Raw genomic sequence first — 20,133 nt, 5'->3', positions numbered from 1 at the left:
TTTAATAATCATTAGACTTTATCAGTTAAACGTGATATTCATTTATCTATTTAAAATCAATGAGAGCACAGTGTTTCCATATACTGTAATATCAGAGTATTTATGATGCAATTTATGATCAATATTTCTGGAGTAAAAAGCAGTCTTACGTCTCTGAGGTATATTTGTAGCAATAACATTGTATGAGTCAAAATTATATTTTTTTCTTTTATGTCAAAAATAATTAGGATATTAAGTAAAGATCATGTTCCATGAAGATATTTTGTAAATTTCCTACCGTAAATATATCAAAACTTCATTTTTGATTAATAATATGCATTACTAAGAATTCATTTTAACAACTTTAAAGATGATTTTCTCAACATTTAGAAATTTTTCACCCTCAGATTCCAGATTTTCAAATTGTTGCATGTCAGATGAAACATAAATCTATCAACCCTTATGACTGGTTTCAAGGTCCAGGGTCATATCTATGATATAAATATATGAGATGCAAAACTAATGTTTTAATGTTGTTTTATGTTAAATAACCATTAGACTACATAAATTAATAATTAATATGTACAATGTATTGTTGTTATATTAACAATACCAGATAACACGTTATTTATTTCATTTCATTATAGTGATTTTCTAATTGTGTTCTAGATCATTACCATGCGAGTCTATCATTCTGAATCAATGCTATCTCACGACCTAGTCGTACGTATTTTACGAGGTGGCTTATTCGTACGAATTTTTTACGACCTCGCTCGTAAGATTTTATACGATTTTTCTAAACCCCAGTGACGGTTAGGTTTATGGGTGAGGTTAGGTGTAGGTTATTCGTACACGTTCATGCGAATTGTGCAACTCGTTAAATACGTACGATTTGGCAAAAATCGTATGAATTTGTACGAGTGTGGTCATACGAAAATTCGTACGAATAATCCACCTCGTGAAAAAAGTACGAATTGCCATGAGATCAGGTTGTCTTAATTGTGTTTGGTCTTCTTGAAGGCACTCTATATGTTTGGTGTTGTTTGCTCTCTTGGTCAGATGCACTGAGTCCCGCCTCCAGCCCGGCGTCAGGTGTGTACTGTGGCCCGGCGGGACAGGACGAGTTCACCTGCACCTCTCTGAACCTGGAGTGCCGTGTGTGTTTGGACCGTGCCTCAGGATACCACTACGGGGTTCACGCCTGCGAGGGCTGCAAGGTGACCGCTGCAGAGGAACACCCTCTCAGAGACACTTCACACTTTTTATTTTAGCCTACGTTTAGAGGTTTACAGACAGAACTATAGAGAAATTAGACTGAAGGGTTTCTGTATATTATCTCTCACACACACTGCTGGTCTGTTAAATCCCCAGCACACACACACACACTCCTCATTGAGGTCACTGAGGACGTTTACCCTCATATCTGCGTCTAGAGGAACATCTGTTGACTGCACATTAGTCATAATATTGTTATTAGATGAGCAACAAAAACACCGGCTGCGTTCTTACCACACAGTGTTTGCTTTCGCTTTACTGTCTGTGTGCTTTATGAACTTGAAGGCCAGACAGATTTTTATATTGTCTGAGAATTCATGCATTTTAAGTATTTTCTAAGTGATTTTTAAAGGTTGGTATTTTTATTTTATGATGGATGCCAAAGCCCATTATTTTAACAACCAATGTGCAGAGCTAATGTTTTAGTAATTTAGCTTTAGATTAATAAATAACAATTAGAATACATCAGTTAAACAATTATATAATGATGTAATTATAATTATATAATAATTAAATGTTTAATAATTGTTAGACTAAATCAATCCAACTTTATATGCACAGTAATAAGGAAAATAATAGTTGTTGTTTTTATTATTATTATTATTATTAAAAATCAGTTATAGCATAGTGGGATGTTTTAATACATCGTCAGAATATTTAGCTGATGCAGAACTGATGTTTTCGTTTTTATTTATATATTTTGTCTATATTTTTCATCAATCAAAAATGTTATATGTAATATAAAGAAAACAGAAAAGTGCTTAGAATTAAATAAGTAATCAAACAAAAATTGTATAAATTAAATATTTAAATGTTTTTAAACTATTTTTGAAAATGACTCAATTACAAATTAATATTAATTACTGTAATTGTTTATGCTAAAATGTTCTTGTAATTAAACTAACATATAATTAAATATTTGGCCTGTATTTAGAAATTTACCTTAAAAAATTACAGTAATTATTATACGTTTGTAATTATTTTATAAAGAGCATATAATTAAATAATTACTAGAAACTCCAGATCCTTAAAAAAGCCCTAAACATTTTTTTCTTGTAATATGTTTCTTTTTTTTTCTTTATTATTTACTTTTTTCTTGTAGCCTGTGTTTAGTAGCTGTATTTAGACAATTTTATAATCAAAACAATTACAGTAATTATTATTAATTTATAATATAAAAAATAAAAAAACTATACAAAAAAATGTAATTACATAAAATGTTTTAAATTAAATATTTTATTGAGTATTTTATTATTTAGCCTATGTTTTGAAGCTATTTAGAACACCCCTTGCTAATTTAAAACAATTACTGGACTCATTATTAATCAGATTTTTTTAAAGTGCTAATAATTGACCACGTCATTAAATAAAGTAGTTTAAATCAAGAATGGTTTGGGAATCGGATCGCGACTCCAGAATCAGGTGCCTAAATATTCACCTCTGTAATATTAATGTAGTATTCAATTGATGTGCATTAAATCAAAAATAGCTTTTTGTCCATTTCCTAACACCGGACTGGTGTGTTTCTCCATCTGCTCAGTCATGCTTTGGCGTGTCTGTCCTCGACTCGACCTCTCCTCCTCTTCCTCCTGTCCCTGGAGCCTCTCCTTCTCCTTCTGTATCTCTCCATCTGATCTCTCTTTCGAAACCAGAGTTTCTAGGGACAAAATGGCTCAATATGAGTGAAGCAAGAGCGATTCCCTTCTTGCCAGCCTGGCCTTAAACCTCATCTCTGCTGGCGGACCGCTTGTCGTCTTCAGCACTTCGGCAGATTGTGCAAGACCATCAGTTTCATGCTTTGGATGTATTTATGACCTCAGGAACTGTTTATTCTTTCCAGGGAATAATGCTGTGATATTACACTGGAGTTTATGGCTTCAAATGGCTTTCAGCAGCGGTTCATCGTCACTTAAGTTTGAATTTAAATGTTGTTGTTGTCTTTGTCACGGTTGGTAAGATAGTTTTTGTTCATAAAGGGTGCATTCAATTGATCAAAAACGCTATAACTTACAAAAAAAAACAGTGACGTTATGAAATATTCCCCCGATTTCACAGACAAGGCTTGAGCCTAGTCCCAGATTTAAATGTAATTCTGAGCTGTTTCAACTTAAAGAAACTTGCCTTTGTTTGGTCTGAAGATGCATACCATTAATGTTTTTTTCTAAGGCATGTTAATAAATGTAAAATTTTAAACGTCTCGTATAATATAATATAATATAATAATATATAATATAATATAATATAATATAATATAAATGTTGTTTAATTTAAAAGCATATTTTGTATTGATATATTTATTATATTTACATGTAAGAGCATCAGAAAGCACAAAAATACAGAGCAAGGCTTGTCCAAAATGAATAAAGAAGTTTTATTTTATTTTATTTAATTTTATTTTATCATTCATTTTCATTTAATTTAATTTAATAATTTGCATTCATTTAACTTGAAATTAATTTAAATAAACATTTAATGATTGCATAAGCAATAATGATTTTAGTACTTTCCATTTCCAGAATATTGTGTAAAAATAGGTTATTTAATATATTTCTCCAGCAAGAATGACTGTATATCCATGCATATAACTTCCATTATATACACACTCCTAATGTTAAGCATGGCTCAGATCGTCTGCCTCGTTCCTATTTTCAATCGCTGTGTTTCTAAGAGAGGAAACCCTGACGGATCCAAGTACAGATGAGGACAAGCACGGCCTGCGAATGTGCTGCCAAGCTATTTCCAGAAGCGCCTGCTTTAGATAGTGAACATGAATTTCTGTCCCGTTTAATAACCAGATATGAACTTGAAATAGAAGGAGCTGTCTTTATGGGGTACAGTACAGAACGAAACCGATATTTAAAGCATACATCGATCTGGTTGGTCTGGAAATGCTTGTAGGAATGTGTGCTATTCTGGTTTCTCAGCATGAACTCAAACAGCGCTCTGTTTCTCCGTCTTGTAGGGTTTCTTCCGCCGGACCATTCGCCTCAAGCTGGAGTACGATAAATGTGAACGACGCTGTAAGATCCAAAAGAAGAACCGAAACAAGTGCCAATACTGTCGCTTTCAGAAGTGCCTGTCTGTGGGCATGTCCCACAACGGTGAGTGTGACCAGCACAAGCCCACTTCTGATGCTCCTTTCATTGATTTTCATTTCATTTATTTATTTTGACAAACACTAGGGTCATTTGGTTATTTTAATACCTGTCCGAATCCATTTCTCTCAGTTTATATGAACGGATCTATATCTATACATCTAAAGTTGTTACAGTTGTACTTCATGGTAATGTGCATTGGGATATTATTATAGTCTTAACAAATATAGCATTTTTTATTGCGTAAAAAATAATGCATTGCATTTTTTTTTTTTGCAATTATTTATTTATGATATTAATAATATTTTTCTATTTATATTTTATATTAAGGTTTGCACAACGTATTTATAATTAAATTTTACTTTTATATGTTCTGTCTTCACATTAATTTTAGTTGAAGTTTTAGTCATTTTGTTTTGTGCTTTTGTTGTGTCTATTATTATTATTTTTTTGTCTAGAGTAATGTAATGTTTTAGTAATGTATGCATGCAAACGTGTTTTTTCCTGAAACGTGCATTTGTGTGTCATGCAGTGGAGGTTTTCAGGCTGGGACTGTAATCTTATTAGCGGTTAGAGATTATGGCGTCTGCATTAGGATTGTAATCAGGTTTTAAAGATGTCTGCATTTGCATGCACCATATACTACTTACAGTAGAGACCTAAAAAACTATTCAAAACACTAGTAACCACATAAAATCATTAGGAGCAACCCTTCGGCATCATAAAAGTTAGTTTTGCATTGGCTCCACTGGCTAAATCTAGTTTCTGATATGTTGTGTATTTATTCTGGTGCAGCTTCACACAATCGACAGTGTGCATGGGAGAAGAAATCAAAAGTATTTATTTCAAACAAAACCAGAAACACTTGTTAGGTGGAAAATTTATGGAAATACTATTTCAGAGAAACAAGAACAAAGTTTCTTTGCATTGGCGAAATGTTATTAGAATGGTTTGATGTCTCCACTTCACAAGTGTTGCTGGTTTTGTTTTAAATAAATCTAGTTTGTGAAATGCTGAAGCAATGTTTGATACCATAATACCGCTGCTCTGCCTGTCCAACGACACCATGAACACTGCATTTGAACACGGTCCAGATTGAAACTCATGTTACTCAACTCCTCTGGGCAAGCTCCTAAGGCACTAGACATCCTGATCTGACAAAATCTGTAAATAGTGGCCTTGGATTTCATCAAATATTAATCATCCATGGTCAGCAGCGCGTGTGCAAGAGAATCCGCAGGGAAGGTTTACATACACAGCTTACAGTCCACTTTTAGGTTATCCACACTTGCATCAAACTAACAATAGGGGTATTGAACAAAAGCATGGTGAACTTCATGCCAAGTAAGTCACACAGCAGGTTGTCAGTAATCAGGCAGATTATGAGCAACATTTATGTGATTTGAAATCTTGGAAGACTGTCAAGAACTAACCACAAATGATCATGTTAAATATTGTGACATACAGCCAAGTATGGTGACCCATACTCAGAATTCGTGCTCTGCGTTTAACCCATACAAAGTGCACACACACATACACACACACACACACACACACGTTAGTTTTTGTGTAAAGTGTGTTCATCCCATAGGTGTAATGGTTTTTATTCTGTACAAACTGTATATTCTATGGCCCTACACCAACCCTACACCTAACCCTAACCCTCACAGGAAACTTTGTGCATTTTTACTTTCTCAAAAAACCTTATTCTGTATGATTTATAAGTGTTTTGAAAAATGGGGACATGGGTTATGTCCTCATAAGTCACCCTCTCCTTGTAATACCTGTGTCATACCCATGTCATTATACACACACACACAGGTATTGCCAGCCCAAGACTCGAACCCACAACCTTAGTGTTAGGAGTCAAACTCTCTAACCACTAAGCCACGTCTTCCACCATCTGGTTGTAGTCTCTAATTGAGGTTCTTGTTTGTATCTTGCGAACAGCCATTCGGTTTGGGCGAATGCCCCAGTCGGAGAAGCTGAGGTTGAAGGCGGAGATCCTAACAGGGGAACGAGAGGTCGCGGACCCTCAGGTGGCCGATCAGAAAACCCTGGCCAAGCAGATCTACGAGGCCTACCTGAAGAACTTCAACATGAACAAATCCAAAGCACGGACCATCCTGACGGGCAAGACAAGCACGCCGGTAACAGCATCCAGCCGTGTGCTTCATGCATGAGAGCTGATGTGTCTTTTTCTGCATCTATTTTGTCTTTAATTGTAGCAACATACTTGCAACAATTTAGCAACATCCTGGCTACAAACAAGAACACCTTAGTAAAGAAGTAGCAACCACTCAGGACACCTTAGCAGCATTTAGATTTTTATAAAAAATCGTAAAGCCAAGATCAGTTTGTTTTGATGAATATAATATTTTATTTCAGTTTGAGGACACAGGTTTGAATCCAACTCGACTCAGAGATTAGAGATTAGATTACTTACAAATTTTAGTCTTTTACTGATTTTAGATTACATGACATAAATTGTAGTTAGTTACATAATCCATTACATTACACAGTTTAGGTAATGAGATCGGACTACTTTTGGATTACTTTTAGATTAATTTTGATCTAACTGGTTCATCACATTGAGTTAAATAGGATAAACTTATACCAAGAGAAAGAAAACATATTAAATTCCTTGTAAGGAACCGCATGACATGCATTTAACATTATATTACATGAAGGTTTCGCAAACTGGGGTTTTTAAATTAACTAGTGCCGATTAATCACATTCAAAATAAATAAACACACATAGAGTATATATTTTGTTCTATTTATTTGTGTATATTTATATTCATATCATTTATATATAAATATATTTAATATATAAACAACATTTTATTTAAATATTTACATGCATGTGTGTGTATTTATATGCACATAATAAATATACACAGTACACACATTTATTATGTTAGCAAAAACTTTTATTTTGGATGCGTTTAATTAGTTTAATTAATAGTTTTACAACACTAAAATGAACTGCAGGGGGTTTGTGAGTTAAATGAAAAGCTAATAATTAATGCAATCATAAACATTTAAAATGTAAACAAATAATTTTTAAAATAAAAGCAATCAAAACAAAACACTTACTAAAAAAGATTAAATATTTTATTTATCTGCATGTCATGTGACCGGCATCAGAGAACCGTGGACATGCAAATGTGTGCAACATGCAAAGTGTAAAGAGATAATATAATTAGTATATAGTAGTATGTAATATAATAGTAATTTGTGCTTTTTAATGTGTTTGAAAAAAAAAAAGCCTTCCGGAGACATAAGAATACATGGTTAAATTGAGTGATAATTCAAATAAAAATAAGTTTATCGGTAGCTGGTGCACTTTTGAACACTTCCACAAAACTGGAAGACTTTGGCTATTTTTAGAAAGGAAAATATAAAAGATGAAAAAGAAGAATTACAAAGAATCAATACATTTTGAATAATTTATTGCTATTGCGTAAATATGTAATCATGTAATACATAAAAAGTAAATGTAGTCCGATTACTATGGAAGCATATGGGTAGCAATATTCAATTTGGGATGTAATATGCAAAATGACAATGCAATATGTAAAATGACAATGCATTTCTGTATTTACATTTACATTTTCCAAATAATTATGTAATTTAATTTTCATTTTCATTTTGCACCAAACGTTGCACAAATGTATTGGAAAATGTAAATGTAAATACAGAAATACATTGTCATTTTACATATTGCATTGTCATTTTGCATATTACATCCCAAATTGAATATTGCTACCCATATGCTTCCATAGATAACAAGTATTTTGAAATGTAATCTAATTACAAGTACTTCCAGATTACATGTAATCTGTTACTAGTTGCATCATCAGATCTCCATCATGTTCATGACGCTCTACACCTTCTTATGAAGCACAAAGCCCATTGATAAAGCAGAACTCTTTATTAACGAAGCTCGATATGACACAGGGCTCATGGGACGGGGCTCTGGAGTTTGGGTGTGGATGAGTGAGTGTCAGACGTGTTTCCCCACACACATCTGTAACACTAGCTCGATTGTTGGCTGTGCTCTTGGGCCTGAGCTCCGCGGGACACGGCCCAGCTGTTGGGAGTGAGAGCAGCTGATTTAAGACGAGGCTTTCATCTCTCACAGTACGCTTGTTCTCTCACGGCCCACAAACCAGCCTCTCGGGGGGTCGTGCTGACCTCTCTTCCAGAGGCGGGGGAACGCTGAATTATATATATATATGTGTGTGTGTGTGTGTGTGTGTGTGTGTGTGTATATGTGTATGTGTATATGTATTTATTTATATATATATTAGGTCTGTCAGTTTAACACGTTAAATAGTTATATAAAAATAAAAAAACACAATTAAAATATTTTAACGCAGCTAATTCTTGAAAATAGTCTTGACCTTATTCTCTCTCTAAACAGTATATAGCCAGTATTTTAATCTGTTACAAATACTTTTTCTACTTATTATTATTATATATTTTCTTTTTTTCAGATTATTGAAATAGAATGCTGGGAGAACTGCTTAAATTAAATTAAATTAAATTAAATTAAATTAAATTAAATTAAATTAAATTAAATTAAATTAAATTAAATTAAATTAAATTAAATTAAATAAAAAAATAATAATATTTTTTAATTATATTGAATTAATTTGTATTTTTTTGCCCACCTGTCTCCCTTTACTCTAGATATTGTCATCTGCCATTGAAAAACCAATCGACCCCTACACAACGGTTTATTCTAAATGTGATCTTCACGCTTCGCTCTCATTCTGTTGTAGCCTTTTGTCATCCACGACATGGAGACGCTGCAGCTGGCCGAACAGACTCTTGTGGCCAAGATGGTGGGCTCTTCTGGGGCTCTGCTGAATAAAGATGCGGAAGTTCGAATATTCCACTGCTGTCAGTGCACTTCGGTCGAGACGGTGACCGAACTGACTGAGTTCGCCAAGTCTGTGCCAGGCTTCTCAAACCTGGATTTAAATGACCAGGTTAGTGCCAAAAACTTGAGATATGCACATATTGTATAAACAACTTCACCGAATGCAGCCTGTTTTCTTCTGACAGGTGACATTATTAAAGTACGGCGTCCATGAGGCGCTCTTCGCCATGTTGGCATCATGCATGAATAAAGACGGTCTGCTGGTGGCGCACGGCAGCGGCTTCATCACCAGAGAGTTCCTGAAGAGCTTACGACGGCCGTTCAGTCAAATGATGGAGCCCAAGTTTCAGTTTGCAATGAAGTTTAACTCCCTCGAGCTGGACGATAGTGACCTCGCACTGTTTGTTGCTGCCATCATCTGCTGTGGAGGTATATTGGTTTAATATTTAATTCAAATAAAATGTTTATATATTGTATTACATTATATTATTGAATAAGAATATTATTATATTATTATAAATAGTATTATCATATTATTATTAATAAAATGCTAAGATATTTTTATGAAATGTTTTTTTTGTTCACTTTTATATATATTCATATATATATATATATATATATATATATATATATATATATATATATATATATATATATAATTCAGTCATTCATTATTTATGTAATATTTATAGATCGATACTTTTACTAATATATATATTTTCATTATATTATAATTTTTAGGTGCTTATTCTATTGTATGATTTTGAAAGTTTCATATATATATATATATATAGATATAGATATATATAGATATATATATATATATATATATAAAACACATTTTTTGTTTTTATATATTATATAATTAATAATTATTACATATTTATATATATATATATAAAAAAGTTTTCAGCTGTGATATATATTTAATTCATTCATTTACACATATATATATATATTTCTATGTATATTTCTAGTAGATAGATAGATAGATAGATTAAAAAAATAATAATAAATTTAAATTTGATGTCATATTTAATTAATAATGTAATACATTTATATATTGTACTAAAAATCTAATCTAATTTGTATGATTAAATTTGTATAATTTCATATTGGCTTACAAAGCGCAACCGTTAGATGGAATCCGTGCTGTTTTTTTTTTCTTTTTTTTTTTTTTTCTAATGGACATTTTTTTAAAGTACAGTAAAAGTACAGTACAGACCTGCCACTAGAGGGCGCACTGCCAAAACAATAAAAATTGCTTTGTTTGATGACGCTAATAAGGAGCATGAAATAATGGGATTTGTTGTCTTCTACCCAACCGCTGACGGCCATCAATTAGACGGAAAGATAAATCACAGATTTAACGCGATCTCAACGATTTGCGAGAGTCGATTACATACAAAGTCAATGCAAAGACACGATCAGACTTTGAATCAGACGCGTCCTCGCACGGGTGTAGAGACGCGATGCCCCGCGTTTGGCGTGTATACCCCATAATACTAATCTTGTTGATCGTTATAATACCATACGTTTTCTGTAAAGATACAAATCAAAACAACTCACCTGTCGAGTAAAACACAAGAGAGATTGGCATCTCTTTCTAGTTGAAGTTTGTCGGGAAGCTACTTCCGCATTTGTCCACGACACTGTTGTCATCATGTGGTTTCTACGTCAGTAAAGGCGGAAATAAAGGATAAATAACGTCATTGACAGGCGACTGCCCCGTGTCACTGTCTAGAATGGGAATTTTCTCATGATTTACAAGTAGTTGAAAACATTAGTTCTCAGCTGGACAAAATATATAACACTACCCTAGTGGTTTTTGGATATTTTGCTGAAAATATCTTAGAAATTGTACCTTTAACAAGAGCAGATCAGCTTTTGCATGCCAGTGTTGTTTATTTTAGACTCATGCTCTTCCCCGTCTCGTGTTCAGATCGTCCAGGCCTGGTGAACGTCCCGCACATCGAGCGAATGCAGGAGAGCATCGTAAACGTGCTTCATCTGCACCTCAAGAGCAACCATCCCGACAACGAGTTCCTCTTCCCCAAACTCCTGCAGAAACTAGTGGACCTGCGGCAGCTGGTGACGGAGCACGCTCAGCTCGTGCAGGAGATCAAGAAGACAGAAGACACGTCGCTGCATCCCTTACTGCAGGAGATTTACAGAGACATGTACTGAGTCGCCTTTGGCTCATAAAAACAAGCTCAAAACAAGTCTCCTCGTACAGCTACACTGTGATCTTTTATTAAGGGCGTCATATGAACCACTATTTTTGGGATTACTGGATGAAAACGCCAGGAACATCAGGGCTCTTCATTACCGTCGAGTTAAACAATGCTTTCTACGGTTATTGGTTTAGAGAGAAGAGAACAAGACAATGCAAATTAAAATGCATCCTGTGGTTTTTAATATTTTTGAAAGTTTTATAAATGTTTACTGGTCCCTTGGGCCAGAAACTGTGAATAGAAACCCTAAAATCCAACTTATTCATACAGCAATATTATTTCTTTACATAGACATGGTAACTTTTGATAGTGTACGCTTTAAACATGTAGGGTTCACCCAAGTGACTTCGACATAGATCTGCTGTAAATAGTGAAACTGACCGTTTAATAAAGCTTCAGGGATTATGCTTCATGGTTCACGTTGTTATGAACACAAGTGCTCCAGGTTGTGCAGTTTTACAGTAATCTACTGTTTAAATGGGCTAAAGGAGTGAGGAAACGCTTAATAAGTGAAGCCTGTTACTGCATTTAAACTGCAAGCGTCACACACGAAAAATATAGTTGAAATGCACCGTTGCAATTCTGCAATGTTAGTTTTTTGAAGCAATATTTGAGCGAAGCACGCTCGCACAGGTGTCTGTTGGGCTTGATGCAAGTCGAACACAGATTTGTACTGAATCTCGAGGTTTGAGCTTCATTCTGTGTAGAGTTTGCATGCTCTACCCAATGTAAATTTTGTTTATTGACAATAACAGTTCTCAGAGAGCCCTTTCTGATAAACATTTTATACTATATATCCATTCTTAAAGGAAATATTCAGTGCCGTGTCCCAGAAATCAATGCACGCAAATGCATTTGCACTGCAGCGATGCACTGGTGTTCACACGCTGCAGATGCAACGCCTAGCTTGCTTTAATTTCCTTCCTTTCTGAAGGAAAAGTTTCACAGCGTTTTTCTGTCTGTCCCTCCAGGAATCTGTCACTCTTCTCCGTTCTTGACGTTTCCTCAGAACCACAGTGCCTAGTCTCAAATCTTGTTGAAAAACATCTTATTGTTTTTTACTTCCCTATATAAACCAGGAACAGAAGCTAATTAACGTAAAATCTATGTGGAGTTATCTACGTTAAAAAGTTGTTGCGTAAGGGCCGTTCACACAGAACTCATTTCTATTTGCATTATACTGTGATGCTTTTCTGTTATTTTTCGATGTAATCATGCGCTAGACAGACATGTTTGACCACTGTACTCGCATGTTTTACAGCTACTCTCTCATGAAACTGCACTCATGTTAAAACAATGTTTTGAGACCTTTCGTTTTTGTTTTTTTCCTATTCTACTGCACCGTGTCTCACATTTATAACTCCTACTCCTTTATAACTCCTACTACTTTATAAACCTACTCAGTGAACCGGCCTTAAGAGTGTAATAATATAGGGGCGTTTGATTGATTAGATTGTGTAAGATTCATTTTGAGATTGTTTAAAGAGCCATTTTAAAATTAAGCTAAAAAATGGGTTCCTAGAAGTAATATGGAGCCTTTAAAGGGACATGGCAATGAAAAGTAACATGGGATAAGAGAGTAAAAATATTTGGTTGTAAAAATATTTGTTTTGTTTGTTAATTATCAGTTAACCTGAGAGATTTTGAGTTTGATTACAAAAAAATATTTGTTTATAAAAAAATAAAAAAAAAATTGTTAATTATTAGTGGTTAACCTGAGATAATTTGAGTTTGATTACAAAAATATTTGTTTGTAAAAAAAAAAAATGTTATTAATTATTAGTTAACCTGAGAGATTTTGTTTTTTATTACAAAAATATTTGTTTGTAAAAAAAAAATTGTTTGATAATTACTATTTTTACATTTGCTCATACAACATTTGAGAATGCTTGCTAAAGTATCGTTTTCTTTCGCAAAATATTGCAAAGGGAAATGCAAATATTTAGTGAGAACACAAATGTTTTTAGATTTTAAATAGTGAATGCAATACTTTTTTAGCGAATGCAAATCTTTTTTTAATTGAACGCAAATGTTTTGTGAGCAAACGCAAAGTTTCTCTGGGGAACGCAGTACTTTTGCAAGAAAATACAAATTTTTGTGGGTGAACGTAAAGTCTCTTGGGGCAACAATATTTTTGAAAGCAAACATTTTTGGGGGGGAACACAATACTTTTGCAAATGACTTTAGCGACTGTAGAGTTTCCTGAGAGAATCAAAATGTTTTGTGGGTGAGCGTAAGTGTTTTATGCAAATGTTTTGCGAAAGTATGTTCGCAAGAAAGTTTCTCAGGTTTTGCGAGTGTCCGCAGAGTTTCTTGAGGGAACATAATAGTTTTGCAAGAGAACAATTATTTTCCAGGTGAACGCAAAGCTACTCGGGGATCTCGATATTTTTGCGAGAGAAGGCAAAAGCATTTATCATCACATCAAATTTTTTCTCCATCACCATGTGCCCCTATTGGCTTCGTAAACCATCACCTTCAGTTAGTTTCTTGTGAATGTTTTGTTTTCCATGTCACCAGCTTTACTTTTCCGAAGTTGTGAACAATTACTAGCAAGAACTAATTATTGTCTATTTTCACTTCAAACCTTTTTTTTTTTTTTTTTTTTGCATTAGAAAATGATTGCTATAATGATTTATAGTAAGTACTCTGAAAACACATCTTGGATTGCAACCTTGTAAAGCAAGTGATTCATTTTAAAAATGCTCATCAACAGTCACCAAAAAAATTATGACATATTCAAAACAAATAACTTTAGGTCATGTTGCCGCTGCAAATTGTTGATACCCTCAACATCCCGTGTCACATTTATACGATGCATGTGTACATGTGAACCCACGTTCCTGAAAAGCGATGCACTTAAACAGTAAGGTTATGTTTGTAACTGGAAATGCTGAAGCTTTGCAACCCTGTAAATAGCAAACGCTTGATCAAGACATCGTTTTGATAAATGCTTTTTAACGGCTAGGACATTGTATGCATCTAGGTATTATGCACTACCGCCTTTTTCTACTAAAACAAAGGTATCTTTATTAATATATAGCAGATGTTGTGAAATGAACATTTTATGCAGTGCAGTGTAAATATGGGGGAAGATTTGTCATGCAACGACATGGGAATTAATGTTGTATATTCCACATTCCTTTTTAATTCAGCGTGAGGACCTGCACATTTCCACCTTGAATGGAAAGATGATTGGAGTGGCTTATAATCCTGAAGATTTCATTATGTTATGGGAGTTTTACTAATGGTGAATAGTCCATTTTTACTTCATCCCGACTGTTTTCTCATGACTAGTGTGACATGTGATCTTTTTGTTGAAGCTTGTTTCTGTCATGGGATAAAATAGGGTAATTGCAACGATTCTGAAAGAATTAATGGGACACTTGGCCTATTACATATAAATATATATATATATATATATAATTAAAAAACTGGAAACCGTATCAAAATCAAGTGAAGTATTTGAGTGTCAATTGGTGACTATTTTTGGTACAATGCTTAAAATCTTGATTTTTGCTATATAAACTTAAAATTTGGTACATAACATAGTTAGACATACGCCTCTTGACTTTATAGTAATTTTAGATTTCAAAATATTGGTGAAATATTTTTTTATCATTTGTTAAGTACAGCACATGTTCTTAACAGACCACCAACCTTTGGTCTTCAAACCTTGCAAGATATATACTCAGTATTCAGAGACAAAGAGTCCAAATTGCGAGATGTAGAGGAAAAAGAAAGTCAGAATTATGAAAAAAAAAAAAAAAGTCAAAATGTGAGAAAAAAAATTGCAATTCCTTTTTTTTTGTGTGGAAACAAGCTTCCATATTTTTGCCATAAAATCAATTTCTGATCTCGGGGTGTTTGGGATCCTCTCCTACTTACTGTACTGTGCTCCATGAGATCTCAGGTAAAGAACAGAGGTACTGATGATATCCATCATTCCCAACTGCCTGAAGCCAAATGGTTTGTAAAACCAGTGATATTTTCACTCTCCATTGTCGTTGAAAAATGCACTCCCTGCTTCATACGGTCATTTTCAGAAATTAGTAATTTACATTCTTGTTTGTGTCTTGTTTTTATTTTCACAAGTTCAGATGCTTACATGAATGTGGTTTGATGTGTAAATGTGTAGCAGAACATTGTGCGTTTGCTATACTTTGTACTGAAATCATCCTCCGCCTTGTTCACTTGCTAGTGCACTTGAGTTCAGTAGCTTACTACGTACTGAATCCTACTGTAGTCACACTGGAAACACAGTGTGCTGGTGTAGATTGCAGATGTAGTGGTCATATGCATACTATTTCTGCAGTAGTATGCTACTCTGATTTGTCTCTTCTAGTGCCTTAGATCCAAATTGTAAGAAATTGTGAGGAAGTGTTATGGCATGGATGAACAAATTTCGCTTTAGAGTAAAAATCTGCAATGTTTCAAATCAAATAAAGTGTCATTATAATCCATGGTCAAGTTCACAATGTTCCCAATATTTTAGTTTTTTGTGTCCAGTAATATTTGCTGATAGAGAAACTGTATGCATAAAGTATTGTTTGTTAGTTTTTTCGGATTAAAATGAAATGTTTGATTGTCTGCAGCTTTGCTTTTCTAACTAGTGCTTGGTGTTTTTTATATAGAGGGGATTTTAACAACGTGATATCAGGGAATTGTCTCGGTCACAGTAAAGTCAAGTACTGTTCTGCCTCTGACAGCGTCATTTCTAATAAAAGCTTGATTTTAAGAAGCTTGTTGATACAGATCTGTGACTTTATACTAGCTGCTTATTAATATACTGCTGCAAAAAGACCTCAGTGGTGGTGTTTTTGCTGTACATTGGTTTAAATGTTTGACATCTGTATATCTAGTCCCGTCTCCAAATAAAAGACTTCTTTATTAAACTCAAATGCAGAAATGTGTCTTTAATATACAAAGTCTGAGTAATTTGGAAAAAGACACCAACCAAATACTAATTTCACAGAAGTAGACTCGTTGTATAGCACCATCAAGTGGTGTACGGTCCAAAATATTCATGCATTGTATATTTTTATAATTTTGTCATTATTTAGTAAAACAATTTATTCATTAGATCATACTTTAAAGAATCCATTGAATCATCTAAAATAGTTTACTATAAAGGTATTACTTTTTTTTTAAAGAGGTCATGACCTGCCTTTGTTTTTTTTGTTGTACTATTTTCTGACGCCAACTTATAATGTTTTTTATAGCAAAAAAAAAAAAAAAACTTTTTTATTTAGAAGTAATAAGCTATTTTCTGTCCTGTGCATCACAGCACTTGTATACTGTTGCTCTCTCCATGGTCTGACTTTAGTTTCTCTTTGGTTTCTCCTTTAATGACTCGTTTAATAGTTAAATAAGTAATCAGCACAGTTAGAAATAGTTCATCAGCGTTTCGAAGATATAGCGCGAAGTCAGAGGGCACAAGTTACTTTTCTCAGCGCCGGTCAGCGTGGACCAAATCACAGTCGTTTGTTATTACAGAAATAGTTTTTTATATCACTGTATATCACTAAAACAGATCACTATAATTACAAAAAAAATGGAACATATCAAATAAGAACATAAATGCAGTAATCAATAAAAAATAATAACGTAAAAGTTTAAAAGAACACTACGTTGTCTGGCGTGAGTCTACGACTGAGGTAAAATGTTCGTAACTGGAGTAGACTCTGCTGCAAAGTCCTTTTGAGGTCGACATCATTCTCACAGGGCAAAAAGTCTTCTTCCTGTATTTTTTGTGTCCCTGAGTCGGTTGGCTGCACAGAGTGCAAACAGGTAGTTTTTGTACACTTGACTTCTTAATTTCAACATCTGTAAGACTGCCTGTATGTTTGCGTTCATACAGTGTAGCCCTGGCCCAGGCTGAACGGCTGGCAATACTCTGTGATACTGGTGCTGAGTTGGTGGAAGTAGCTTGTGTGGCAGATGAAGCGATTTTAGCTAGAGGTTTGATGATGATGGAAGAGACAGGCGTTTTCAGTAGACAGTAGGCAGTAGGAAGTGGGGAATTGGCACAGACTCACTGTGTTTTAATGGCAGCAGAGTCTTTAAAACTGGCATCGCAGTCTCCATCCCTCATTTTAAAACCTCGGTCCCTGCTTTGCTTGAAATGTGTTCAAGCTTCACCTGTGGGAGGTCAGGTGGAGAGAGAACGGACAGCTGGCATGCAGCTAGAGGAAGCTCTTTTGAAGAGATTAACATGGTCTTCAGCACGGTAGCAGATGGCGGTTTAGTCGACCGCAGGTTGACGAGTCTCTCATGACGGCGGATGAAATCACAGAGTGTTCTGGTGTCGATATTTGCCAAAGGTATTCCCAGTTTGCTCAGAACTGGATCGTCTACTAATACGCGATGCTGAAGGCTCTCATATGCTTTTGCGATGGTGGTTTTTACAGGGTTTGCTGGAGTACTGTGCGGTGACCCCAACCAGAGATGTTTCACTAGTGTGTACATCAGCCTGTTCTCTCGCTGGGCCAGTGCAAGATCGCAACAGTAAAGCGCATTACCCCAGTGTGTTTTGTAGAGCTGGTGAAACTTGTGTGGTTGTTTATCGTGTTCCTCTACAGCACTCCATGCTTCGATGAGTCTGTTCCTCTGTTCTGTTGTTAGACTCAGCTTGTCCTCAGTCAGACCAGTCTCCACCAGCAGGGAACAGAAGTTTTCCAGCTGTCGGGAGCCAGGAAGCGGCTTGGAACTACAAACATCATTCTGTTGGAAGAGTTTAAAAAAAATTTATTTTATTAAATTAAGTTAAAATGCTTACTCATAAAGGGCTTTATATGCAATTTTATATGCAATTTTATGCATTTTACAATGCATATTTCTACATATGGCCAGATACCGATAAAGTTCTGATAATATCATGCATCACTACTTTTAATAATCAATGATTGGAGGTCGCGTAAAAAATTGTCAACTCATTGTACCCAGCAAGGTTATTTTCGTAAACGAAAACTAAAACTGAGACGAAGACTAAATAAAAAAAAAAAAACTAAACAAAACAGTTATTGAAAAGCTAACTGAAATTAAATAATAGTTATCAAAATAAATAATCGTTTCCCCATGGCAGAATTTGTTTTTTTGAGCTTTGTGGCCGAAATACCTGTAAATGGCGCATCATGCACGTGAAGTTATCTGACGAAGAGACGCTAAGCAGTTTAAAAATCAATCACGATCACAATATTTTCCGCAGCAATACTGTATAGATACAAGGACGTCAAATATCAATCTTTTATTCTACTATTTGGTCTGGATCTGGGTCACCTTAAGCATGCAAGTAACTTACAACAATAAAGATGGCGGCATCACAGAAACTTATCAGGAAAGCCCTGTCCGCAAATTAAATCGGATGTAAGACTATGTTTTATTTATTTTAAATTTAACAGTAATTGACTTTCAAATGCCCCAATCGTTGAAGAGTCTGCACAACTTTTTTGTTTTCTAGTTGCATTGTTCAAAACACCTGTAGTAGCACAGCAGTGCATACCTGTTTACATTTAATTAATGTGGACTAGACTGTAATAGAAATAGTTGAGTCTGCCAGGTGCATGCAACATTTATTGGTCAAAGTGTTGGTCACTTTGTCTGCTTGGCAATCCCATTTTGCACTGCAGCAATAACATTTAACTGAGAAATTTTTATTTTTAAGTTTAAACAGATGTTGCCAAAGTTTTAATTTGGGAACATAATTAGAAGTTGGAAAAAGGTAACAAATTGCAATATATCGCAGAGTATCTAAATAAATTTAAAATGTTATCGTGACACAAGTATCGTGATAATATTGTATTGTGGGGCCTCTGGTGATTTCCCCCCCCCCCTTGCTAATTTTAAAATAATATTAAAGTAAAAAATAATAATAATAAAATAAAAAATGCAAAACTACAGTAACTTTGGTACCCAGTTTTTGCTAATTCTTGCTGATTGTTTACAGTGTATATGAAAGTTACTCCTCAAATTTGCACAAAGCGTCACTGGGCTTTTGGGAAAAAGTTGAATAAACTATACTATATCTTATGATATCATCTATATCTTAAGTCTTTAAAGCCCTTCATATAATGTTTGTCACATTTAGAACAAACATTTTTCAGATCTATGTTTTATATAAAATCGATTTACAGCATAACCCAATTTCACTCTAAACACTAGGGGTGCAATGGTTCAAATTTCTCAGGGTTCGGTTTGTACCATGGTTTTAAGAGTCACTATTTGTGTTAAATAAAAATAAAAAAACTATTTCTTTCAAATAAAAATGAGAACAAAATAATCTTACTACAAGCTAAAGCACAAACAAATACAATAGTGCATACACAAAAAAAATAAAATAAACCGTGCTTTCAGGTATTTTAGGTAGATCTTTAGGTAGATTTTTAGGTACAGAAATCAAATGTACAATAACATTGCATATTTAACCATGAATTAAAGGTTATTTCCTTATTAAAGTAACTTTTCAATCAAGAGCAGTGAGTGATTTCCTTGTCTTTTGTAGTTTAATATTCAAAAAGTGCTGTCACTTTAAGATAATGCACTGATACTGTGTTAAACCAACTATGTCTGCTAGGATACTCACCAAGACATAATTTTTGTATGAATTTGTCTATTCAAGCTAAACACTTGAAAACTAACACAATATCTTCACGCATTCTGA

At 34.2% G+C, this 20,133-nt stretch overlaps 1 protein-coding gene across 1 annotated transcript in view; it reads left to right on the top strand.

Moving 5' to 3' along the window:
• LOC113043023 (peroxisome proliferator-activated receptor alpha) overlaps positions 1–11,881 on the top strand; it is a 34,245-nt gene extending 22,364 nt beyond the window's left edge. Inside the window, exons 3-8 of the mRNA XM_026202117.1 lie at positions 1,039–1,196; positions 4,217–4,355; positions 6,300–6,499; positions 9,140–9,349; positions 9,426–9,669; positions 11,183–11,881. Of these exons, the coding sequence (XP_026057902.1) occupies positions 1,039–1,196; positions 4,217–4,355; positions 6,300–6,499; positions 9,140–9,349; positions 9,426–9,669; positions 11,183–11,427 (1,196 nt within the window). The 3' untranslated portion in view covers positions 11,428–11,881. The remainder of the gene's footprint in view (positions 1–1,038; positions 1,197–4,216; positions 4,356–6,299; positions 6,500–9,139; positions 9,350–9,425; positions 9,670–11,182) is intronic.
• The last annotated feature ends 8,252 nt before the right edge of the window (positions 11,882–20,133 follow it).

Source organism: Carassius auratus, chromosome 25, assembly GCF_003368295.1.
Source record: "Carassius auratus strain Wakin chromosome 25, ASM336829v1, whole genome shotgun sequence".
Lineage (NCBI taxonomy): Eukaryota > Metazoa > Chordata > Actinopteri > Cypriniformes > Cyprinidae > Carassius > Carassius auratus.
Note: the sequence above shows the minus strand (reverse complement) of the source record. Positions and strands in the feature narration are given on the sequence as shown.